This window comes from Pelobates fuscus, chromosome 6 (assembly GCF_036172605.1).
Source record: "Pelobates fuscus isolate aPelFus1 chromosome 6, aPelFus1.pri, whole genome shotgun sequence".
Taxonomy (NCBI): Eukaryota; Metazoa; Chordata; class Amphibia; order Anura; family Pelobatidae; genus Pelobates; species Pelobates fuscus.
In genome coordinates this window covers 195,248,488-195,275,876 of record NC_086322.1, presented here as the reverse complement: position 1 = coordinate 195,275,876, position 27,389 = coordinate 195,248,488, and the positions used below count along the sequence as shown (strand labels likewise).

The 27,389-nt window shown below is 40.1% G+C and overlaps 1 protein-coding gene across 1 annotated transcript in view; it reads left to right on the top strand.

Moving 5' to 3' along the window:
* The window catches only part of GRID2 (glutamate ionotropic receptor delta type subunit 2), a 1,057,299-nt gene that overhangs the window by 646,866 nt on the left and 383,044 nt on the right, over positions 1–27,389 (top strand). Inside the window, exon 6 of the mRNA XM_063458620.1 lies at positions 20,364–20,537. Coding sequence (XP_063314690.1) covers positions 20,364–20,537 — 174 coding nt within the window. The remainder of the gene's footprint in view (positions 1–20,363; positions 20,538–27,389) is intronic.

The window sequence follows — 27,389 nt, the reverse complement described above, 5'->3', positions numbered from 1 at the left end:
GATCAGGGGCAGAGCCAGCATGATTCAAACACAGCCCTGGTCAATCAGCATCTCCTCATAGAGATGAATTAAATTAATGAATCTCTATAAGGAAAGATTAGTGTCTGCATGCAGAGGCATGGGCGTAGGAACCGGGGGGGATGGGGGGGACGCATCCCCCCCAGCAAATCATGCGGGGGGACAGGTAATGGGGAAATCCCCCCCAGCTCCGCCGGCCCCCCTTTTGCTGCAGCCGCCCGAGCGCTCTGCAGAGAGCCTCAGGCGGCTGCAGCTCTGCCCGGGCTGGTGCATCCATGAGGGCGCACCGCCCGGGCGCAGCCAGAGGAGAGGGACTGACAGGAGGGAAGCGCTCAGCGCTCCCTCCTGTCACTCCTCAATGTAGCGTGGCCGAGCCCTGTATAGTCCGCCGGTACAGGGAGAATCTGTCTCCTGTACCCGGCCGGACTAACAGGAAGTGAACACTGAGTGTGCACTTCCTGTTAGTCCGCCGGATACAGGAAACAAAAGCTCCCCTGTACCCGTGGACAGTACACAGCTCGGCCACGCTACAACACAGGTAGGGGAGGGGGGAAGAAAGAAACAGGGAGTGGGGGGATAAAGAAACAGGGAGGGAGGGGGGATAAAGAAACAGGGAGGGAGGGGGGGGGGATAAAGAAACAGGAAGGGAGGGGGGATAAAGAAACAGGGAGGGAGGGGGGGATTAAGAAACAGGGAGGGAGGGGGGATAAAGAAACAGGGAGGGAGGGGGGATAAAGAAACAGGGAGGGAGGGGGGGATAAAGAAACAGGGAGGGAAGGGGGATAAAGAAACAGGGAGGGAGGGAGGGGGGATAAAGAAACAGGGAGGGAGGGGGGGATAAAGAAACAGGGAGGGAGGGGGGGATAAAGAAACAGGGAGGGAGGGGGGGATAAAGAAACAGGGAGGGAGGGGGATAAAGAAACAGGGAGGGGGGGATAAAGAAACAGGGAGGGAGGGGGGGATAAAGAAACAGGGAGGGAGGGGGGATAAAGAAACAGGGAGGGAGGGGGGATAAAGAAACAGGGAGGGAGGAGGGATAAAGAGACAGGGAGGGGAGAAAGAAACAGGGAGGGGGGAGAAAGAAACAGGGAGGGGGGAGAAAGAAGCAGGGATGGAGGGGGGAGAAAGAAGCAGGGAGGGAGGGGGGGGAGAGAGAAACAGGGAGGGAGGGGGGGAGAAAGAAAGAGGGAGGGGGAGAGAAAGAAAGAGGGAGGGGGGGAGAAAGAAAGAGGGAGGGGGGGAGAAAGAAAGAGGGAGGGGGGGAGAAAGAAAGAGGGAGGGGGGAGAAAGAAAGAGGGAGGGGGGAGAAAGAAAGAGGGAGGGGGGAGAAAGAAAGAGGGAGGGGGGAGAAAGAAAGAGGGAGGGGGGAGAAAGAAAGAGGGAGGGGGGGGGAGAAAGAAAGAGGGAGGGAGGGGGGAGAAAGAGGAGGGAGGGGGGGAGAAAGAGGGAGGGAGGGGGGGAGAAAGAGGGAGGGAGGGGGGGAGAAAGAGGGAGGGAGGGGGGAGAAAGAGGGAGGGAGGGGGGGGAGAAAGAAACAGGGAGGGGGAGAAAGAAACAGGGAGGGGGGAAGAAACAGGGAGGGGGGAAGAAACAGGGAGGGGGGAGAAAGAAAGAGGGAGGGGGGAGAAAGAAAGAGGGAGGGGGGAGAAAGAAAGAGGGAGGGGGGAGAAAGAAAGAGGGAGGGGGGGAGAAAGAAAGAGGGAGGGGGGAGAAAGAAAGAGGGAGGGGGGGAGAAAGAAAGAGGGAGGGGGGAGAAAGAAAGAGGGAGGGGGGAGAAAGAAAGAGGGAGGGTTGGAGAAAGAAAGAGGGAGGGGGGAGAAAGAAAGAGGGAGGGGGAGAAAGAAAGAGGGAGGGGGGAGAAAGAAAGAGGGAGGGGGGGAGAAAGAAAGAGGGAGGGGGGGAGAAAGAAAGAGGGAGGGGGGAGAAAGAAACAGGGAGGGGGGAGAAAGAAACAGGGAGGGGGGGGAAAGAAACAGGGAGGGGGGAAGAAACAGGGAGGGGGGGAGAAAGAAACAGGGAGGGGGGAGAAAGAAAGAGGGAGGGGGGGAGAAAGAAAGAGGGAGGGGGGGAGAAAGAAAGAGGGGGAGAAAGAGGGAGGGGGGGAGAAAGAAAGAGGGAGGGGGGGAGAAAGAAAGAGGGAGGGGGGAGAAAGAAAGAGGGAGGGGGGAGAAAGAAAGAGGGAGGGTGGAGAAAGAAAGAGGGAGGGGGGAGAAAGAAAGAGGGAGGGGGGGAGAAAGAAAGAGGGAGGGGGGGAGAAAGAAAGAGGGAGGGGGGGAGAAAGAAAGAAAGAGGGAGGGGGGAGAAAGAAAGAAAGAAAGAGGGAGGGGGGAGAAAGAAAGAAAGAAAGAGGGAGGGGGGGAGAAAGAAAGAAAGAGGGAGGGGGGAGAAAGAAAGAAAGAGGGAGGGGGGAGAAAGAAAGAGGGAGGGGGGAGAAAGAAAGAGGGAGGGGGGAGAAAGAAAGAGGGAGGGGGGGAGAAAGAAAGAGGGAGGGGGGGGAGAAAGAAAGAGGGAGGGGGGAGAAAGAAAGAGGGAGGGGGGGAGAAAGAAAGAGGGAGGGGGGGAGAAAGAAAGAGGAGGGAGGGGGGGAGAAAGAAAGAGGGAGGGAGGGGGGGAGAAGAAAGAGGGAGGGAGGGGGGAGAAAGAGGGAGGGAGGGGGGTAGAAAGAAACAGGGAGGGGGGGAGAAAGAAACAGGGAGGGGGGGGAGAAAGAAACAGGGAGGGGGGGAAAGAAACAGGGAGGGGGGTAGACACAGGGAGGGGGGGGAGAAAGAGGGAGGGGGGAGGGGGGAGAAAGAGGGAGGGAGGGAGGGGGGAGAAAGAAAGAGGGAGGAAGGGGGGAGAAAGAAAGAAACGGGGGGGAGAAAGTGAGTGACAAGGGGGGGACGGAGGGAGAGAGGGGGAGAAAGAGTGACAAGGGAGGGGGGGAGAGAGAGAGTGACAAGGGAGGGGGAGAGAGAGAGTGACAAGGGAGGGAGAGAGATTGACATCCATCACACACACACACAATCACACAGTCATGCCACCCTTACACACACAGAAACACACAATTCATCCTTACACACACTCAATGCACCCCGTGCACACACACACAAACACACAATCATGCAATCCTTACACACACAGAAACACACAATGCATTCCTTACACACACTCAATGCACCCCGTACACACACTCAATGCACCCCGTACACACACTCAATGCACCCCTTACAGACGCACACACTGCATCCCGTACATACACAGAATCACACCTTGCAGCCCTTACACATACAAACACAGATTCACACAATGCATTCTTTACACACATATCAGGACATCCCCTACACACTCCACCCCCTGTGAACAAACTCATTGGTGGAACGTGAAGGTGGACCCTGGAACCCAGACCTTGAGCTGTGTAAAGGGCCCCCAAAAAATGGAGCTGATTCCCGTTCTCACAGAACATTGATTTTTGGGACCACAGTTACAAACAGCCTCCAGAGAGCCTGTTCTACACCAGACCAGTGGAGCCAGACTGCAGCTAGAGCCCATCTTCATCCTCATCTGGTTGTAAGTAGGCAATCTAGCATATTATTCGTGGCACTAATCTCTAATTTACCTCACATTAAAGAAACACTATAGTCCCCAGAAGCACTGCAGCTTAATGTAGTGGTTCTGGTGTCTATAGCCTGTCCCTGCAGACCTTTTAATGTAAACACAGCGGCACTAAAGCACTGGCGTTAGTTAACATGGCAGAAAAATAATTGAAAAGGGTTAGGGGGGCTACTAGTAAGGATAGGGGAGAGGGGTAGGTAGAAAAATAATTGGAAGGGTTTAGGGGGGCTACTAATATGGATGGGAGGAGGGGGGAGGTAGAAAAATTATTGGAAGGGGTTAGGGGAGTACTAATATGAATGGAAGGGGTAGGGTGGGTTCTAATATGCATGGAAGGGGTTAGTGGGTACTAATATTCATGGAAGGGGTTAGGGCGGTACTAATATGCATGGAAGGGCTTAGGGCGGTACTAATATGGATGGAAGGGGTTAAGGGGTTAATATGCGTGGAAGGGGTAGGGGGTTAAAATGCGTGGGAGGGGTAGGTGGGGTTCTTTTGTGCATGGAAGGGGTATGGGTGGTTATAATATTCATGGGAAGGGTAGGGGTGGTTCTAATCAGGAGGATCCCGGCGCTGTATACGGGTAAGTAAAACCCCTTCCTTGTAGTGACCCTTTAATGTTATTATTTAATCATTTATATAGCGACTGCAAATTCCGTAGCGCTGTACAATGGGATAAACAACTCCTAGTTTACGGAATAAGAATATACCCGGCGAGTAAAAATGCTATCCCCCCAGATTTTTTTGGGTTCCTACGCCCATGTGCAGTGGGTGGAGACACTAAATGTTTGGATGCATTTTAAGCAGCCCTGACCCAGGAAGGATCTCTAACAGTCATCTGAGGAGTGGCCAGTGGAGTTATCACTAGGCTGTAATGTAAACACTGCATTTTCTCTGAAAAGACAGTGTTTACAGCAAAAAGCCTGAAGGTAATGATTCTACTCACCAGAACAAATTCAATAAGCTGTAGTTGTTCTGGTGACTATAGTGTCTCTTTAAGTCAGAATACTCATACCATAACAATATCTATCTTATTCAATTTGGAGTTTTACCTATATAGAAAATTGGTCTTTATTTGTCAGGATGATTGTCAGCTCACTAAAAATCACAACTTAATACAGGAGTAGGCAGCCTTTATCACTCCAGATGTATTGGACTGCATCTCCCATGATGCTTTGCCAGCATTATGGCTTTAAGAGCATTATGGGAGATGTAGTCAACAATATCTGGAGTACCGAAGGTTGTCTACCCCTGACTTCATGCGTAAACTCTGTAGATGTTGTAGGTTAGAACATGAGTCAGAGTTTGTTTAATGCAATTATGTATTTCCTTATTCATTTGAGAATCTTGCATTATCAGAGACATTAACAGACAGATAATTAAAATACTACAAAAAATTGTATGCAAATTGTTGCAGTTAATGATACTTAAATGTGCATTATCAAGTAGATGAAATGTTCGGTTAAGGAACCTGAAAAGGGATCATGCTCTTCAGAGTTCATGGTTCTATATTGCAGTCATGGGTGAAGACGGCCTGAATAAATTAAACAAAATTGAGTGGTGTGCTGATCATTTCAACTGACCTTTTCACTGAGCGCTGTGATTATACAAAGAGCATTTTTAGCATAGAATTAGTTATGTATCTGCAGACACTTGTATGGGATAAATCTGTAGGTGCTGTAGAAATTACCTATATATTTTTATAACTTTATTTTTAATGTTTAATGTCAAAAAAGGGAACATGGGGTAGAGAAAGAAAAAGCCAGAATACTATTTAGAATTAGGGGCACAATACAATATAATTCAGTGTTCATAATAATATATTCAAGAATAGCTTCAGTTAGCTCATTTTTTAGCCTTGACAGTCTGTTGACAAAGTAACCTACAGGATGGGGGGAAGAAAAAATGAGAATTTCCCAAATACTGGGTGAACAACACATTTGTTTATACATTAAGTGGGGATTTTTAGACTTTTTTGAGCAGCATTTTGCACTTCCATTGTCCCAATTTTGTGAATAAACACTAAATATTATTTCTCTCTCGCTCTCTCTCGCTCTCTCTCGCTCTCTCTCGCTCTCTCTCGCTCTCTCTCGCCCTCTCTCTCCCTCTCTCCCTCTCTCCCTCTCTCCTTCTTCTTTCTCTGTCTGTCTCTCATTTTTATTTAGGGTGAAATAATACACACTAAATAAAAAGATGGCTTCTTATGCTGAGAAAACCCATTATCTATGGTACATTAAGGATTAATCGACCAGAAATGCTGGATGTTACACAGGACACAGTAGATGCCAGGTGTTATTTTGTTTGAAAAAAATCTATATTTAATACAGAGCACAAATGACAAATCAAAGAAACAAATAATGTGGTTTGAGGAAAAGATTGAATAGATTTAGAGCAGGCAAAAAAACATAGAAATGCTTTCTATAACACTTCTATTTCTTTCCAGACAAAAAGTTATAGCTGTTTAAATTTGTCATTGCCCCCAAAAGAACAACAAAAGTGTTCACGTTTAATATAGTTTAACTCAAGTGATGTGACTCCACAAAGATCATTATAGAGAAAAGGTTATGTTTCACAACTCTTGACATTCAGAGATGTCTAATCATTAGGGACAAAAGTCTGACATAAAATAAGAATTTTGACCCAGCACACATTTACCTACTCTGACAGGTGCATTAACAGTTAGATTTGTACATGCTGTGAAAAACACTTGCGGGTGAACAGAATTCTGTAAGCACTATGGGTTAGATTTTTCATTTTATAAAAGAAGAGTTATACTCTGCTAACTGAATGGGAATTCCTCACCTAATTAAATGGGAAATCACAAATTCAGTATTAGCTAAATGTAATTTGTCAATACATTCTGAAACTAGTCCTGCGTTTTATTTACAATCTTCAGTGTCCACTAGTAAAACAGCACAGACAAAGTCTGGGTATTAAAACATTTATTGAAGAAGAGAATGACCCAGAATGGCTAAAAAAAATACATTTGGAGTTATTGACCTAATTTTTAATACAGCAGCTAGTGGGTAATTTGAATTATTTTAACTATTTGTAAGCGCTGCAGTCGTACGTTGATGTTTTTGGGTGGTGGTTCATCACCAAAACATTGCCGTATTTGTTTTTATGTATGTGTTAGTGGGACACTTTTAGGAGCTGATTGGTAATTTTTTAACTTATTTAATTGGTAAGCGCCACTATATATACACATTTGTTCCATATCACAAGATGTTCACTTGGTTCATGATTTGGAGTTGAACCCATAGAGCCAAAAAAAAGTGATGATTGATGATTAGATTACTAGGGGACAGCCTCTAAATGTTGGGTTTTATTCACAGATCAAGCGGGAAGTGACCAGTAGAAGGGAAAAAAGTGTGTTAGAAGATTGTTAAATGTTTTTATATTTTCATATTGCATATATTATATATATTATATAATTTATTTAGATATTGTATATTTAAAGAAACACTCCGGGCACCTTAACAACTTCAATAATATGAAGTTGTTATGGTACCAGGAGGTTGATGGGCACTTTTTTTAAAACCATTGTCGAATGGTTTAACACCAAAGGTTGCTTTCAGTGCTGAATCTTCAGTTCTCTCGAGAAAACCTTCAGGTAAGAAAGCACCCTGATTACCTCATGAAGTTGTTTTGGAGCCCAGAATGCTCGTGTAATATACACTGCTCAAAAAAATAAAGGGAACACTTAAACAACACAATGTAACTCCAAGTCAATCACACTTCTGTGAAATCAAACTGTCAACTTAGGAAGCAACACTGAGTGACAATCAATTGCACATGCTGTTGTGCAAATGGGATAGACAACAGGTGGAAATTATAAGCAATTAGCAAGACATCCCCAATAAAGGAGTGGTTCTGCAGGTGGTGACCACAGACCACTTCTCAGTTCCTATGCTTCCTGCCTGATGTTTTGGTCACTTTTGAATGCTGGCGGTGCTTTCACTCTAGTGGTACCATGAGACGGAGTCTACAACCCACAAAAAAGGCTCAGGTAGTGCAGCTCATCCAGGATGGCACATCAATGCAAGCTGTAGCAAGAAGGTTTGCTGTGTCTGTCAGCGTAGTGTCCAGAGCATGGAGGCACTACCAGGAGACAGGCCAGTACATCAGGAGACATGGAGGAGGCCGTAGGAGGGCAACAACCCAGCAGCAGGACCACTACCTCCGCCTTTGTGCAAGGAGGAACAGGAGGAGCACTGCCAGAGCCCTGCAAAATGACCTCCAGCAGGCCACAAATGTGCATGTGTCTGCTCAAAAGGTCAGAAACAGACTCCATGACGGTGGTATGAGGGCCCGACATCCACAAGTGGGGGTTGTGCTTACAGCCCAACACCATGCAGGACGTTTGGCATTTGCCAGAGAACACCAAGATTGGCAAATTTGCCACTGGTGCCCTGTGCTCTTCACAGATGCTCGCCAGAGGTAGCCTGACTGCCATTAGGTACTGAAATAAGATCCTCAGACCCCTTGTAAGACCATATGCTGGTGTGGTTTGCCCTGGGTTCCTCCTAATGCAAGACAATGCTAGACCTCATGTGGCTGGAGTGTGTCAGCAGTTCCTGCAAGACGAAGGCCAATTGAGCACATCTGGGCCATCATGTCTCGCTCCATCCACCAACATCACGTTGCACCACAGACTGTCCAGGAGTTGACAGATGCTTTAGTCCAGGTCTGGGAGGAGATCCCTCAGGAGACCATCCGCCACCTCATCAGGAGCATGCACAGGCATTGTAGGGAGGTCATACAGGCACGTAGAGGCCACACACACTACTGAGCCTCATTTAGACTTGTTTTAAGGGCATTACATCAAAGTTGGATCAACCTGTAGTGTGTTTTCCACTTTAATTTTGAGTGTGACTCTAAATCCAGACCTCCATGGGTTAAAAAAATTGATTTCTATTTTTTTATTTTTGTGTGATTTTGTTGTCAGCACATTCAACTATGTAAAGAACAAGGCATTTCAGAAGAATATTTAATTCATTCAGATCTAGGATGTGTTATTTTTGTGTTCCCTTTATTTTTTTGAGCAGTGTACATATAAAATAAAAAAATACATATAAAATCTCTCTCTCTCTCTCTCTCTCTCTCTATATATATATATATATATATAGAGAGAGAGAGAGAGAGAGAGAGAGAGAGAGAGAGAGAGAGGGAGGGAGATATTCTGTCACTGTTCCTCCAAAAGGTCGGAACATGTGCAATGCATGTCTCAGGCTTGATTAACTTATAGCAAGCTACAAATGCAGCTGTATAATAAAATGCATTTTGTCCATTCATTGACTTTTTCAAGTTAATCTTCCTTGCTAGAGTTAGAATTTTTTTTATAGTCTTACCAATTGGAGAGTATGTCCCACCCCCTAAAATCCATAATTGAAAGCAGGAACTCCTTTGAGTTCTTTTCTAATTATAATTAGGATTGCTATTTTTTTTTTTTAGGGACTGAGATCAGGTCTTGTACTGTTTAGTAGAAAATGAAAACAAATAGACAGACCACCTAATCTAGTTAAAAAAAAACACAGTGCCAAATTTCACAACCTGCTGCTGTGTAACTCCTCACAACAAAATTAAAAGTGCCAAAAAAATCCAACAGGTGCAGGTGTAAAGGGCATTTAGTGCATGAAATAATTGATATTACCAATATCTGGACTTATATACAGATCTGCAATAAATAAATAAATAATACAGCCCATGGCACAGTATTCAAAACTTTATATAAAGTGCTCCCAAGTAGATGTATCCAACTCACATGCCTCTGAGCCACTTACAGTTGGCTGGAACGTAAAAGGCTCCTGTTAAAAAGAAACACACTGACACAGTTCAACCTACTGGTGGTCTTTCTCAAACTGCATAACTCCTGTCCATTTAGTTTCTTCTTTTAAATACTGATTTAAGCGCACTCCAAATCTTTGTCTTTCATGTTTTTTCAGTGCCGCTTATGTCACTAGTCTGCACACATATGCAACCACTAATTATGTACTTACATAAACAAAGTCTGATGTCATTATGCCAAAGAAGTCTATTCCTTTTTCTGATCTGGAAGGCTCCGTGGGCCATCTTTGTGTATAGTCAATGCCAATACTGTTGTCCTAAATACTGCAAACAAGAAACTTCAGTTAATAGAAGGCGGCCATTAAATATACAAAAATTGAGGAATTTATTCATGAGCATATTAACCCCCTCAGGACGGAGTCAATAGTACACATTCTGATCAAAACAAAATGTAAACAAAAACTGGAATTTGCGCTATATGTCTGCTCAACTGTAATTCACCATTCATATAAAGTGCACCAACACTTATTATATATAATTTTGTTTAGGGGAAACAGGGCTTTAATGTCTCATGAACTATTTTATTATATGAATAAAAAAAAAAACTGTGAGAAATTAAGATTTTGAAAAAAATTTTTTTAGTTCCGTCTGACATTTTAGCTGTAAATGTCATGATACTGTTCGCTTTTACTGCTTTTACTGCAATAAAATGCACATATTTGTATTCAGCAGAGTCTCACAAGTACAGCAGTGCCCCCCCCCCCCATTAACAGATTTTACAGTGTTTTGGAAAGTTACAAATATAGCACATTAAAATTTGCCAGATTAGTAATGTTACCTTTGAGACTGTGAGGTAGCCCAGTAATGAGAATTACCCCCATGATGGCATACCATTTGCAAAAGTACACAACCCACGGTATTGCAAGTGGGGTATGTCCAGTCTTTTTTAGCAGTCACTTAGTCACAAACACTGGTCAAAGTTAGCATTCATATTTGATGTTGTGTGAAAAAAGCAAAATACAAATATTTGGCCAGTGTTTGTGACTAATTGGCTACTAAAAATGACTGGACATACCCCATTTGCAATACCTTAGGTTGTCTACTTTTGCAAATGGTATGCCATCATGGGGGTAATTCTCATTCCTGGGCTACCATACGATCTCAAAGGCAACATTACCAAACTGGCAAATTTCAATGTGAAAAAAATTAAATGTAAGCCTTCTATTTGACTCTCTAACTTTCCAAAACACCATAAAACCTGTACATGGAGGGGACTCTTATACTTGGGAGACTTCACTGAACATAAACATAAGTGATTCAAAACAGTAAAACAACGATAATATCGTCAGTAAAAGTGCCGTTTGTGTGTGAAATTGCAAAAAAAATCACTTTTACTGAAAATATCATCGTTGTAATACAATTTATAATTTTGTATTACTCAAAGTCTCCAAAGTAAAATAGTACCCCCATGTACAGGTGTTATGGTGTCTTGGAAAGGATTATATATAGTGCTTGCAAATTAAATTCTCTGCACTTTTTGCCTGGGTTGTCAGACACATCAATCAAATTTTAATTAATTAAATCACATAATTATGTTAAAAGATTACTTAACTATACACATAGAATTTTAATATATATACTTATATATGTATTTAAATTCTACGTGTATACTTATGTGATCATTTATGTAATTATATATATATTTATCTCTCTCTCTCTATATATATATATATATACATATACAGGGAGTGCAGAATTATTAGGCAAGTTGTATTTTTGAGGATTAATTTTATTATTGAACAACAACCATGTTCTCAATGAACCCAAAAAACTCATTAATTTCAAAGCTGAATATTTTTGGAAGTAGTTTTTAGTTTGTTTTTAGTTTTAGCTATTTTAGGGGGATATCTGTGTGTGCAGGTGACTATTACTGTGCATAATTATTAGGCAACTTAACAAAAAACAAATATATACCCATTTCAATTATTTATTTTTACCAGTGAAACCAATATAACATCTCAACATTCACAAATATACATTTCTGACATTCAAAAACATAACAAAAACAAATCAGTGACCAATATAGCCACCTTTCTTTGCAAGGACACTCAAAAGCCTGCCATCCATGGATTATGTCAGTGTTTTGATCTGTTCACCATCAACATTGCGTGCAGCAGCAACCACAGCCTCCCAGACACTGTTCGAGAGGTGTACTGTTTTCCCTCCTTGTAAATCTCACATTTGATGATGGACCACAGGTTCTCAATGGGGTTCAGATCAGGTGAACAAGGAGGCCATGTCATTAGATTTTCTTCTTTTATACCCTTTATTGCCAGCCACGCTGTGGAGTACTTGGACGCGTGTGATGGAGCATTGTCCTGCATGAAAATCATGTTTTTCTTGAAGGATGCAGACTTCTTCCTGTACCACTGCTTGAAGAAGGTGTCTTCCAGAAACTGGCAGTAGGACTGGGAGTTGAGCTTGACTCCATCCTCAACCCGAAAAGGCCCCACAAGCTCATCTTTGATGATACCAGCCCAAACCAGTACTCCACCTCCACCTTGCTGGTGTCTGAGTCGGACTGGAGCTCTCTGCCCTTTACCAATCCAGCCACGGGCCCATCCATCTGGCCCATCAAGACTCACTCTCATTTCATCAGTCCATAAAACCTTAGAAAAATCAGTCTTGAGATATTTCTTGGCCCAGTCTTGACGTTTCAGCTTGTGTGTCTTGTTCAGTGGTGGTCGTCTTTCAGCCTTTCTTACCTTGGCCATGTCTCTGAGTATTGCACACCTTGGGCTTTTGGGCACTCCAGTGATGTTGCAGCTCTGAAATATGGCCAAACTGGTGGCAAGTGGCATCTTGGCAGCTGCACGCTTGACTTTTCTCAGTTCATGGGCAGTTATTTTGCGCCTTGGTTTCTCCACACGCTTCTTGCGACCCTGTTGACTATTTTGAATGAAACGCTTGATTGCTCTATGATCACGCTTCAGAAGCTTTGCAATTTTAAGAGTGCTGCATCCCTCTGCAAGGTATCTCACTATTTTTGACTTTTCTGAGCCTGTCAAGTCCTTCTTTTGACCCATTTTGCCAAAGGAAAGGAAGTTGCCTAATAATTATGCACACCTGATATAGGGTGTTGATGTCATTAGACCACACCCCTTCTCATTACAGAGATGCACATCACCTAATATGCTTAATTGGTAGTAGGCTTTCGAGCCTATACAGCTTGGAGTAAGACAACATGCATAAAGAGGATGATGTGGTCAAAATACTCATTTGCCTAATAATTCTGCACTCCCTGTATATGCGGTTATTCGTATTTTATATATAGATAGATATATAAAATGTAATTCTAAGTGTATTTTGTTACCAATATATATATATATATATATATATATATATATATATATATATATATATATATATATATATATATATAAATTAATAATAATTGATTTAAATTTTTATTTAAATATTTTCTTTCTTTATTTTGTTATTTTCTTTCTTTATTATTGTAATTATACGTGTATATACAAATATAAAATATATATATATATGTATTATATATATATATATCTTATATATATGTAACTTCAGTCTAAGTGTATTTTAATACTAATATATGTACTTATATTAATATTAAAATACACTACGTATGACGTTACATATATATAAGATGTATATATTATATATAATATATATATATATATATATATATATATATATATTTCATATATATATGTATAACATTTATTTTATTTTAAACATGTTTAATAATATTTTTTTTCATACATCCTGCCAGCAGCGGGACTGTCTGACAGCACAGACAGTCCCCATGCAGGCAGATCCACAGCCATCTATAAGGGGCCATGTGATCGCTCTTTTAGAGCAAGCACATGGGCCCTTGGGGCCGGATTTACCATGGGAGGGCTGCCTGGGCAGTCAGGCAGTCCTCCCGAAGAGGATCGCGGTGGAGGTAAGTACCACGGACCTCCAGAGGCTAAAAGCCGTTATGGCCTTCTATGCTGCTGTGTCAGGATCGGGACAGGGATCCAACACGCAGAGTACAGACAGTAGAAAGGTACGTATACCGGACCTTAGAATGGCCAGACTAACGTACGGAGATAGAGAGAATGGTCAAAGACAAGCCGAGGTCGAGGGAACGAGAAGACAGGTAAGCGAGGAACAAGCCGAGTCAAAGGGTAACAGTGATAAGCAGAGTAATACAAACAAGCCGGGTCGGAACCAAAAGGATAACTGGAATACAAGAGCGCTGAGTGACTAGACAGGCTAGAACCACGACAGGGCAATGAGCCAATGGAAGAAGCACTGTTAAATACCCTGGCTCAGGAGAGTAGACACGCCTCCGACGAGTCCTGATTAGTTTCCAGACAATTGAGTGACAGGTCGGTCCGGGTTGGCGTCATGACGTCGACTGCTGGGCGTCGTGTTACAAAAGGAAGTGGATCCCTCGCGGCCGGCGTGTAAATGACCGGAAGGACCGCGAGGGACGGAGGAAACAGCCCTTCTGGACGGATAAACTTCTAAGTCTCTACCTCTCTCAGAGGTAGAGACTTCAGGTACCCTGACAGTACCGCCCCTCTCAGATACGCCCACCGGGCGGAAGGAACCGGGACGAGATGGGAAGCGGGAGTGAAACGCCCTGCAGAGGCGAGGAGCATGAACATCTTCTTGAGGTACCCAACTCCTCTCTTCAGGACCATATCCTTTCCAGTCGACCAGATATTGTACTCTCTCCCGGGAGATTCGAGAATCGATGATAGAGTTGACCTCAAACTCCTCCTGACCCTCCACCTGAACAGAGCGAGGAGAAGATACCGTGGAGGAAAATCTGTTGCAGACTAGCGGTTTCAGCAATGAAACATGAAAGGAGTTAGGGATGCGTAAGGCAGATGGGAGAGCTAGACGATACGCAACTAGGTTAATCCGAGTCAGAACCCTGTAAGGTCCAATATAACGAGGAGCGAACTTCATGGAAGGTACTTTTAAACGAATGTTTCTAGTACTCAACCATACTCTATCGCCTGGAACAAAAACCGGAGCCGACCTTCTACGTTTATCAGCGTGTTTCTTAACCAGCATAGAATTGTGCAGAAGAATTTGTCGAGTCTGATCCCACAACTTCCTCAAATTGGCAACATGAACATCAACCGACGGTACCCCTTGGGAAGGAGAAACCGAGGGAAGAATGGATGGATGAAAGCCATAATTCATGAAGAAGGGGCTTGAATGAGTAGAATCACAAACGAGATTGTTGTGCGCGAACTCCGCCCAAGGAATCAAACCGACCCAATCGTCCTGGTGTTCGGAAACAAAACAACGTAAATATTGTTCAATCTTTTGGTTGGTGCGTTCAGCAGCTCCGTTAGACTGAGGATGATAGGCGGAAGAGAAATTCAATTTGATACCCAGTTGAGAGCAGAAGGATCTCCAAAAACGAGAAACAAATTGGGAACCTCTGTCAGATACAATTTGGGAGGGTATCCCATGTAAACGAAAAATCTCCCTTGCAAATATCTCTGCCAACTCGGGAGAAGACGGAAGTTTAGGCAGAGGAACGAAGTGAGCCATCTTGGTGAATCTGTCAACCACGGTGAGGATAACAGTCTGTTTTTTAGATATAGGTAAATCGACAATAAAGTCCATAGCCAAACAGGACCATGGCTTTTCTGGAACCTCTAAGGGATGCAGAAATCCACATGGAAGCGTATGAGGTTGCTTGGTCTTAGTACAAACCTCACATGCACCGATGAAATCTTTAATATCCCTACGTAAAGCAGGCCACCAGAAGTCTTTAGAGATCAAAGCGCACGTCTTGCGAATGCCAGGATGTCCAGCCACCTTGCTGTTGTGGAAACATTGTAACAGTTCCAGTTGAAGAGCAGGAGGAACGAAATGTCGACCCCCGGGAGTCTGTTTAGGGGCTAGATGTTGCAGCTTTAAGATCTCGGCAAGTAACGGAGAGTGAATCCTGAGATTCGTGTTAGCGATAATATTGCATTTCGGAACTATAGAGGAAAGAACAGGTTCAGATATAGTAGAAGGTTCATTTTGGCGAGACAAAGCATCGGCTTTAGAGTTCTTAGAACCAGGTCTATAAGTAAGCACATAATTGAAGTGGGTCAGGAATAAGGACCAACGAGCTTGTCTGGCGGACAGTCGCTTAGCCTCCCCAATATAGGACAAGTTCTTGTGATCCGTTAAAATGGTAACAGGATGTAAGGTCCCCTCCAATAAATGTCTCCACTCCTTTAAAGCCATAATGACCGCTAATAATTCCCTGTCACCAATGTCATATCTGCTCTCAGGCCCTGACAGTTTCTTGGAAAAAAAACCACAAGGGTGTATTGGTTTGTCCACCCCTAACCTTTGTGACAGAATAGCACCTACGCCTGTCTCAGAGGCATCGACCTCGAGTAGGAACGGCAGAGTCGTATCAGGATGGACTAAAATTGGAGCAGAAGGAAAAAGTTCCTTGAGAGTCTTGAAAGCAACGAGAGCCTCAGTAAACCAAGTCTTAGTGTCAGCCCCCTGTCTGGTCATATTGGTAATAGGCGCAATAATAGAGGAGTATCCCTTAATGAAGCGCCTATAATAATTGGAGAAACCAATAAACCTCTGAATAGCCTTGAGTCCCTTAGGCAATGGCCAATCTAAAATAGACTGGAGTTTGTCGGGATCCATCTTAAAGCCTTCCCCAGAAAACACGTAACCAAGAAAGTCTATCTGAGACTGGTCAAAACTAAATTTCTCCAATTTGCAGTATAATCCATGTTGAAGAAGTTTGTGTAATACCTTTCTGACTTGTCTGTGGTGGGTCTCAATCTCTCTAGAGTGTATAAGTATGTCGTCCAGGTACACAATAACACAATCATGTTGAAATTCCCTAAGAACTTCATTAATCAAATCCTGAAATACTGCCGGTGCGTTACAAAGACCAAAAGGCATGACCGTTTAGTTAATAATGCCCATAACGGGTATTGAACGCTGTCATCCACTCGTGTCCTTGCTGGATTCTCACCAAGTTATATGCCCCTCTGAGATCCAACTTGGTGAAAATTTTAGAGCCCTTTAGGCGATCAAACAGCTCGGTAATCAAGGGGATCGGATAGGTATTTCTGATGGTTATTTTATTCAAACCTCGGTAATCAATGCAAGGTCTTAGGGAACCATCCTTCTTTTTAACAAAAAAAAAAAACCAGCCCCGGCAGGAGAAGAAGATCTCCTAATGAATCCTTTGTCTAGATTCTCCCGAATATATTCCTCTAGAACTGAATTCTCTTTGGTGGATAGAGGATATACATTGCCCCTCGGAGGCATGGTACCAGGTAGTAGATTAATTTTACAATCAAAAGTCCTGTGTGGAGGTAGAGTATCAGCATTCTTTTTGTCGAATACTGCTTTTAAATCCAGGTACAGAGGCGGTATCTGTATATCTGTAGACTGGGTAGAACTACCTGGCGTGTTTATTACACCCAATGGAGAAACTCTCCGTAAACACCTCTCCTGGCAACCCTGGCCCCATGAGAGTATCTCCCCTAACTCCCAATCAATAATAGGGTTATGTCTCTTTAACCATGGGTAACCCAGGACTATGGGAACAGAAGGGGACGAAATAAGCATAAGCGATAAGTTTTCCTCGTGTAAGATACCAACAGTTAAGTTAACGGGTATGGTTTCACGAAAGATAACAGGCTCAAGTAAAGGTCTACCATCTATGGCCTCAACGGCCAAGGGTGTATCCCTTAACTGGGATGGGATAGTGTGTTTAGTAGCAAAGGCCTGGTCGATAAAATTCTCAGCAGCTCCGGAATCTATCAAAGCCATGGTCTTTAGTACTCCCTTCTCCCAAGTTAAAGAAACTGGTAGCAGAAGCCTGTGATCTTTATAATTATGAGTAGAGGACAAAGTAGAAACACCCAAGGCCTGTCCTCTAGAGAAACTTAGGTGCGGGCGTTTCCCGAGCGATTAGGGCAATTCAGGCGTAAGTGACCTCTGACTCCACAATACATACACAATCCCTCCCTTCTCCTGTACTGTCTCTCCTCTTCTGAGAGGCGAGTATTGCCTATCTGCATAGGTTCAGGAAACAGTGAGGTAGTGGAATCAGGGCTTTGAAATGCGGGGGCTAATTTAAAGGAAGGTCTAAAGTTCCTCTCTCGAGTGTTCTGTCTCTCTCTTAAACGCTCATCAATACGAGAAATGAACGAAATTAAATCCTCCAAATTTTCAGGAAGCTCTCTAGTAGCAACCTCGTCAAGGATTACATCTGATAGCCCGTTCAAAAATACATCTATATAAGCCTGCTCATTCCACTTAACTTCTGCCGCCAAAGACCTGAACTCTAGTGCATAATCCACAAGTGTTCGGTTCTCTTGTCTCAGGCGCAAAAGTAATCTAGCTGCATTGACCTTTCTACCAGGAGGGTCAAAAGTTCTTCTAAAGGCAGCTACAAAGGCATTATAATTATATACTAACGGGTTATCATTCTCCCATAATGGGTTGGCCCATCTCAGAGCTCTCTCAATGAGTAAGGTGATAATAAACCCAACCTTCGCCCTATCTGTAGGATAGGAGCAAGGTTGTAATTCAAAGTGGATACTGATCTGGTTTAAAAAACCACGACACTTCTCAGGTGAACCACCATAACGTACTGGTGGGGTAATACGGGAAGAGGCAACTACAGTGGCTACCTCTAGGCCTGAACTCACAGGGGAAATAGAAGTAGTACGCTTCTCCTCTGGTGGGTTATTAGCATGAGATAATAACGCCTGTAGTGCTAGGGCCATCTGATCCATTCTGTGTTCCATGGCTTCAAACCTAGGATCGGAAGGACCAAGCTGACTGTTTGTACTTGCAGGATCCATTGGCCCTGTCGTAATGTCAGGATCAGGACAGGGATCCAACACGCAGAGTACAGACATTAGAAAGGTACGTATACCGGACCTTAGAATGGCCAGACTAACGTACGGAGATAGAGAGAATGGTCAAAGACAAGCCGAGGTCGAGGGAACGAGAAGACAGGTAAGCGAGGAACAAGCCGAGTCAAAGGGTAACAGAGATAAGCAGAGTAATACAAACAAGCCGGGTCGGAACCAAAAGGATAACTGGAATACAAGAGCGCTGAGTGACTAGACAGGCTAGAACCACGACAGGGCAATGAACCAATGGAAGAAGCACTGTTAAATACCCTGGCTCAGGAGAGTAGACACGCCTCCGACGAGTCCTGATTAGTTTCCAGACAATTGAGTGACAGGTCGGTCCGGGTTGGCGTCATGACGTCGACTGCTGGGCGTCGTGTTACAAAAGGAAGTGGATCCCTCGCGGCCGGCGTGTAAATGACCGGAAGGACCGCGAGGGACGGAGGAAACAGCCCTTCTGGACGGATAAACTTCTAAGTCTCTACCTCTCTCAGAGGTAGAGACTTCAGGTACCCTGACATGCTGCAACGGCTTTAACAGAGTTAATGGGTTAAAAGATAAATAATGATCTAATTGTATCTAAGTGGAACAGTTCTCTTATAAATCAATAAGGAGATAATAATATCTAATTATGTAAAATCATATATTGAAAATGTGCTAATTAATCAAAAAACACATATATATATATATATATATATATAACAAAAAGAATACATAATATACTAAAAATCTATTAAAAACAAAGGAAACAATTCTTAATTATTAATAAAGGAATACTTAAAACAGAGTAGTAAGTGAATGAATGATAAATTGGCCTAAAAAATAAGGTGAAGGAATATAATTGTACATAATTAGTATATACATCAAATATTTTAAAATTATATATCACATTAGTGTTGAAAAACAAATGTAATAATGATATACCCCTGAATATATGTAAATATATGTAACTAATTTAAGAATATTAAAACAAATGTAAAAAAAAAAAAAAAGTAAATGCTCTCTAACCCTTATAATAAATAAATTACAAGTTTGGTATTACAAGTGATAATGCTGTAAGGATAGCATGGAACTCTAAGCATAGAGGAACATGTAAAAGTATGATGGACATACTAAATAGTGGGGACACAGCACATGGCCTCACTATCTCAATACCCTATATAGTGCGAAATGGATAATTCAATCAGTTTATTAAGGAGCAGGGCTAAATGGCATTAATTTGTTTCCTTCTGCCAATCTTTCACACGACATATGGTCAGATGAAAATAAACACAAACTGAAAAGAAAAACCTTGAAATAGATTATACTCTGGTTTCTATCATCTAGTTTTCAGATCATCTATCTGTCCATCTATCTACCCATCCTTCTGCCCGTTGTTCTGCCCGTCCTTCTGTCCATCAGCCTGTCTGTTTATCTGTCTATCTACAAAACCATCTAGTATTTGACTAAAAGCAGTATTATAAAAATTAATTTAAAAAAATGCTGCAAGTGGGATTGAATTAATGAGAAGATGTCCATTAAAGATTTTCTTATGATTAATTCATTCCTCCCTCTACCAATGGCCTACACATCGGTCTGCATAATTATGTTACCTTGTAAGTCCTTGAAAGTAATTTGTTACTGTAATATGCTTTTCATTTTTGTTCCCAAATATAATGAGAATGCAATTTGTGATACATGTAAACAATTACATTTTGTTCCATTTATTGCTCGAACAACAAGTTTTTTTTAATATGTTACAAACTGCTCAATTTCCATATCATGTAATAATTCAATAGATTCTTTGCCTAATTTCCATTTAAAAAGAAGATAAAAGAGGTGATGCAGATGTTCTCCGACACACTTTCAAGAGGTTGTCTTAAAAATGCTATAAAAATACTTGTATATTCATATTTTCTTGAAGGAGAATTTGATCCTAACAATGTTTAATTACAAAAAATATTTTTGTACGTTTTTGTTCCATGATTTACAAAGTTATTGTCACGGAATATGCTCATATTTTTCTTTTCTAAATAACAGGAGATAAATGATTTGGATGTGCAGGAACTGGTCAGAAGGTCAATTGGAAGGTTAACAATTATTCGTCAGACCTTTCCAGTCCCTCAGAATGCGAGCCAGCGCTGTTTCCGTGGCAACCACAGAATTTCTACATCCCTATGTGACCCAAAGGACCCATTTTCCCAGAATATGGAGGTATACACTTTAACTTAATTGTCTACTGACACATTTGAGTGTTAAGATTTCACAGTGTGTTGGTTTGAGATTCTTTTCACATGTAAAATTAAGAGTTAACAATTTAACACTGAAACTTATTTATTTAATTAATTTATTTATTTATAAATTAACAGTAAGCTAACATTTATTATATACAAACATTTAAATTTAAAGGAGTTAAAACATAAAAAAATATAATTATTCTAATAAAATCATTTTAAAACACTAAATATTTAAGTGGATCTATATATTTTGTTTATATGTACTTTCCTATGCCTTACTACTCTTGATAGTATCACTGTTTACATAACCATATAATTAAAACCTTTTCTTCTCAATGATGGGGTTAACCCAATGCAGACTCATTCATTAAAATGCATATAACATTATTAAACAAAATACAATATAACCTCTAAACAGATTTTAAGGTTTTCATTTGCACATAAGCTCTCAATGCACCACTTACTACTGTTTAATTTTAACTAGTGAGTGTACTTACAATTCAACATATGTGATGTATCATGGAAAATATTCAGATAATATCAGATCACTAAGTCACAAAAGGAGCTTCCAGCCTTCTTTATTCCACACTTATATTTAACACATAACTGCTTATTATGGAACTACTTGGCATAAAATAACATGCAACTAAAATATTCTTGACCACTTGGTATTGATCAGGTTATAATATATAGTTTATCTTTTATTTAAAATATATAATTGACAAAGTGTTGGGTATGCAAACTTTGTATAAGAGCACATTATTTAACGCCTTTGCGACACTAGATGGACATTTTCCATCATGCTTGTCCTACAGTTGACGCATGATGGAAAATTTCCATCATTTACTAAAGTTAACCCAAGGCTGTCAGAGCTAGCACATGTGCTGCAGGGACTTCTGATCCGTCTCCCTGATCTTCCGCGGTCAGTGTGAAGTGCAGGGAGACATATCTTCTCCTTGTAAAAAAAAATAAAGTTAAAGTTAAATCCCACCACTCTTTAATCATTTAAAATAAAAATTAACCCCTTCCCTGCCAATTGATCACTGACTACAGTGATCAGTTGGCAGGGACTAGATTTGACTGTGATTTGATTTTTTTTAACCCCTGAGGGTTAACCTTTATTTTTTTTAACCCTCAAGGGTTAAATTTATTTTATTAATCAATTGAAATATGTTTTTAATTATATATTTACCCAGCTGGGGTGGATGGAAGTTAGTGGGGAATTGGGGGATTTGGTGTTAGGCTAGCTAGGGGTTAATTTTAAAAAAAGTTTTTAAAAAAAGCTTCAAAGAGTTTTTAAAAGTTAAAAAAAATGGTTTTAATTACATTTAAAAAAAAGTAGAAATAAGTAAAATAAATAAAATAAAAGTTTAAAAACAAGTTTTAAAAAGTAAAAAAAGTTTGAAAGAGTAATAAAATACATTAAAAAATGCTCATTACCACTACACCTGGAACAAACTAGCGAAAAAATTATCCCATACTAATGTTCAAAATATGCCTTTTGAATTACCCCATTGTGTATTATTTTAAAAAAGGAATGCGTTTGTGGGGTAGGTTGAATAACAAACCGGCTAAACTTCTCCAAAATGGAATATGGACACAGCACAATACTTCAAAGTTAGAAAAAAACTGAATGGGTTTGTCTCAAATGTGCCCCTTCAACATCCACTTGTATCTGGCAAAGATGCATACAGGGTATTCCTATACTCCAACGGCATAGCTGAGCAACTTATGAAGTGGTATACTGCCATAGCACACATAAGGTTTGCAAAATGTACAGTAGTAGCTCACTGTGTGATTCAAAAATGCAGAAAAAATGCTTATTACCACTACACTTGGTACAAAATAGCAAAAAAATTGTCCCACGTAAGGTTAAAAATATGCCTTTGAATTACCCAGGGATGTATTCTTTAATAAATAGTATTCATTTATGGGGTAATTTGAATAACCAGACAGCTAAACTACTCCAAAATGGAACATGGAAACAACGTAAAACTTTAAAGTTTGAAAAACACTTGGATGGTTGTGTTTCAAATGTGCCCCTTCAATGTCTATATACACCTGGCAAAGGTACATACATGGGTATTGCTGTACTCAGACAACATAGCTGACCAACATATGACGTAATGTACAACCGTAGCACACATACGGTTTGCAAAATATACTGTGCAAACTCACTTTGTTTGCCAAAAAGGCAGAAAAAATGCTTATTACCACTACACTTGGTACTAGTGGAAGAATTATCCCACACTAAGGTTCAAAATGTGCCCTTTGAAATACCCTGGAATGTCTTCTTTAAGAAATGGTATGCCTTTATGGTGTAGTTGGCATATGTAGCCTGCTTAAGTGCTCCAAAGTAGGACACGGGCGCATCAAACCCCTCTGTAACGGATCACCTTGCACCTAACTATATTAATATTATTTCTAACTATAGAAACTGAAATAGCCTTGTCTCTTATATGGCATTGTAGCTTCACAGAATAGTGCCAAAGGCATACAATGCGGGTATTATTATACTCAGCAGATGAAGTGGAACACAATATTGGGTTCTTTGCAGGAATAGCACACACCTCCTATACGAAATACACTTGTAATCTTGGTGGGATCTCCTTCTCAAGCAAATAATTGTAATATCAAATGATGCACCCACACACCCTTCCATCCCCGTATGTGCAGTGTATATGTCTATAGATAACACACACATATTCATACCGCTTATAAGCTTACCCATATATTTATAACTCAGCTAAATGTCCTGTGTACATCTATATTATATATCTATATAATATATTATAGGTCTACATCTGGTGATGCAGTTTGTACTATACCTCCTTAGCATCTATCCTCCTAACAGTTATCCTCCATCTCATAGCAAAAGGGAGATTTCAACTGTCTTCAAAAACCACATTTCAATTTTGGTTTGATTTTTTGAATATTTAAACATTTTATGAAACAGGAGCTCAGTAACTAACATACTGATGTTCAGAATTTGGGTTTTAGAGCAGTTTATCTCACTTAGTGAGTTCACATAGTCTCTTGTTTATTTGTAAAAAAATAATTACATATTTGTTGCTATTTAACAGAAAAGCATTTGCAAACAACTTATTAAAAATGTGTTTTTATTAATGTCTTCTGTCACATAGTGAATGTTGATTTATTTTGAAGTACAACTGTTTTAGTGGGTTGTTGAATATGTGTTAATTACCCCTACACATACTGTGGTATTAAATCCGTTCAGTGCAAAGTTTAGATCAAACTGTGATCTAATTGCAGTTGCATGAGATTCTATTGTTTGTCAAGCAAAGCATATTGCCAAAATATATGAAACTATGTACATATAAAACACAAAACATAGCTGTCTCCAGAGTAAGAGGAACCATTTTAAAGAGCAGCTATTTGTATAAAACTTTTTAACTTAGAAAACACGGGACATATGAATGCTGAGCACATATTACTGACTCATTCAGGATGTAGATTTTAACAGGATCAAAAAATATATAGTAAATACGATACATAATGAATTCTTTATTATATTAGTATTTGCATTTGTGTTGTACAAACAAATTAAAACCCCTTTATTTGTATAAATGACCACTTATAGGTTTGTTTATTGCTCAAATGATTCTTTATTCGAACAGTGACAGATAATGACACCATCTATTTTCAGCTGTAACAAAAGAATTGTATGCAACACTCTGTACAATTATACATGTTGACAGCTTAATGGATGTGTCTATAAAAATTGAGTAGCAAATGTACCTAGATGTAGCTTTGTTTGATGTTTTCAACTTATTCCAAGTGTGACTAAAATAATGGTAAGAAGGAAATATTTAAACACATGATAGTTAGTAAGTTGTATGAACTCTATTAAGCAGTCCATGTGCATCAGTTCTTCACAAAGGTTTTCACAGTCAATCTGCAAGGGTTCATCTAGGGATTAAGTGAATACCAACTTGTTTAAAGTTGGGTGTAATGACCAGGATGGTAAAAAATCCTCTAAGTCGGCTAAGTATACTTACAATAAGTAAGCTGCTGTCAATAAGGATTGGGTTGTGAAGTTGTAAGGAGTAGAACTGTGGAGAGGTTTCCAAATGATGGGTTTAAATTAACATTTTATTTAAGAATAGCAAAATATATAAGGAGGAAAAACACAGATTGTACAGATTGTAGTTGAGTCAAACATTTTCAAGGAGAGACAATATACAAAAGGTTGCAGTAAGCAGAAAAAAATAGGATTAAGAAATGAATGAGAGTCTTGATATTTTAAGTATCAATGTTATATATTTGATCAACATATCTGACATTTTTTCGACTTGTAAGGGGTATGTTAGCTACTGAATTTAAGAGCTGAAAGAAGGGATGGTAAAAAAATAAAACACAAAATAGCAACTCAGATGAAGATTTAGTAATTTCTTAAATCGGCAATGGGAATTTTGGTATCATGGGATGAAATTTCATATTACAGTAGACTGTTAAAGACGAGATGACAGTGGCTGCATTAGATATACATATTATGAATGTGAAAGCTAAGAAGAGAATGTATGGTTTGGGGTATTATCTGCACATATGTAGAAACCAAAATATATATTAAGGGTGCCAATAAAACGTACTGTAACATACCACATTTTTAAACCTCATAAGAGAAAATAGCAGAAACTGTTGACAGTGATAGGGAATATGGTTCCAAATGTTAAGTTTAAACACTGTAACTACTGTATAATCATTGCAACTAAAATTCACAAAAGTGCAAAACAACAGCTGTCAGTTGTCAAACCTTCAGAGCTGAAACTGGAAAGCTGTCAAAACTTAAAAATAATACAAATGCATAAATACAAATGTTATGTATAAGAAATGAGAAATGGTTTACAATTGTAGGTGTTGCATGGTTCTAGGATTAAAGCAAAATACAATGTGAGTTATAACGGATTGAATTAAATAAATTGTGATGCTGAAACACATAAATATTATGCATCAAAATGCCAATAACACACAAGAGGAAACCACAAAAAAACTGAAATTCAATAAATGTGTTTGTACAAACTATTTATAAAAGTCATATTGAATCATATGCAACATTTAGGCAAAATTCTTACATTTGTTAAAATAGCTTAGTCATAAAATATTAATGTGCTATATATAGTTAAACATCATAAGACAAAAAATAAAAAAACTATAAATGTTTCCTAATTTGGTTTTAAAAAAAAAGAAAGTTTATTACAAAATATACTCGTACAATTTGGTTCAAAAATAGGTGACATTATAAGTCCACTCCCGCCCTCCCAGCACTTTATTGATGGCGCTACAAGGAGACGTGAAGAAGTTATACTTTCTCCTGTTTGTGAAAATATTTGTGCAGCATTGCCAAGTTGCTTCATTGATTTTAATGACAGAGTTTGTGATATGGTGTATGATAATATTACAATAGTGCACCAATTAAAAAAATACAAATAAACATTTTCTGGCTGTGCTTTCATATCTAGACGTTGGTCAGAAGCTAAATTATTTGGCATAAGAAACTATCTAGACATGAGGAATAATAGAAGTTAAGTAATACTGTAGTGAAACATGCTTTAATTTGGACTAAATTAGTATAGAAAAAAAACCATGTTGATTAATGACAGTGCCATCCTCCCAGGAGGCCCTCCATCATGGCATCTATACACATTACAAATTAAGGACAGATAAACTAGTGTGAAGCCCAATAGGACCATAGATAGTCAAAACTAAAATTGTACATAAGGGAAAAGTTGTCATAAGTATGGAAATCAAATCAAATGTATTTTTCCCTAATAATCAGAGATATGAGGAGAAAAAGTACGTGGCCATGAGTTCCAAGGAGTCTCAGCACCCAGCCCATCTGCCGTCCAAGGGCAGAGCATGGTCCGGCATCTTGAAGAGATGCTTCGGACCCCACAATGCCTGTACTTGCACATGATGCAGAAGCCATACCATTGGTGGTTGTCCCACATGTACTGTTGTTTTCCATAGAATGTGTTCTTTTCAGCTTATATTCATATGTTTTTAATATATTCTATGTACAATTAATTAAAAATGAGCATCACTAGACTTACGTTCCTATTTAACATACACCAGGTTAACACCAATTAATTGTTATTAACTTGTTAATAACTTTTATCAGGGGATTGCTAATTATTGGGTAAAATATCAACACAGCTGAGAATTTTTCTAAAAAAAAAATAGGACAACATATTTGGGCTTCATAGACTATAAAGGCTTTTAGACATTAGCAACACCTATTTGATGTGGAAAATCCTGAATTTCACACTTGGATGAAGATTAAATAAATGTTGCTTGTCTTCTTTCAGAAAAAAGGACCACAATGTGGCAACAGACTCCAGCCAATTAAATTAAATTGTTATATGAGAACTATCTACAGCTAATTTGGACATTTCCTTTCATATACATTCTGCTATTTTGGTCCATTGTTCTCAAATTAACTCTATGTTTAGTAAATAGCACAGCAATTTAGCCAAATTTGGGTCAATCAAATACCCTAACTATGAGACAAAGTATACCAGAATTATGGGCTAACTGAACAGTGCAATGTCAAGCATGTTTCAGACATTTCAGACATATGGATAACTGTTTTTTTAATATAGTATAGACATACATAAGACATAAGGATTTTTTTTCCTAGTTTGTTGCAAAATTGGAAGCGCTTCAGACTGTGTTTTTTGCCTTCTTTTGGATCAACAGCAAAAACATATGTGAGGAAGGCTGAACTTGATGGACACAAGTCTCTTTTCAGCTATGTAACTATGTATACAGTAAACTGTTAAAAAGGACACATAAGTAAAAAAAATATATA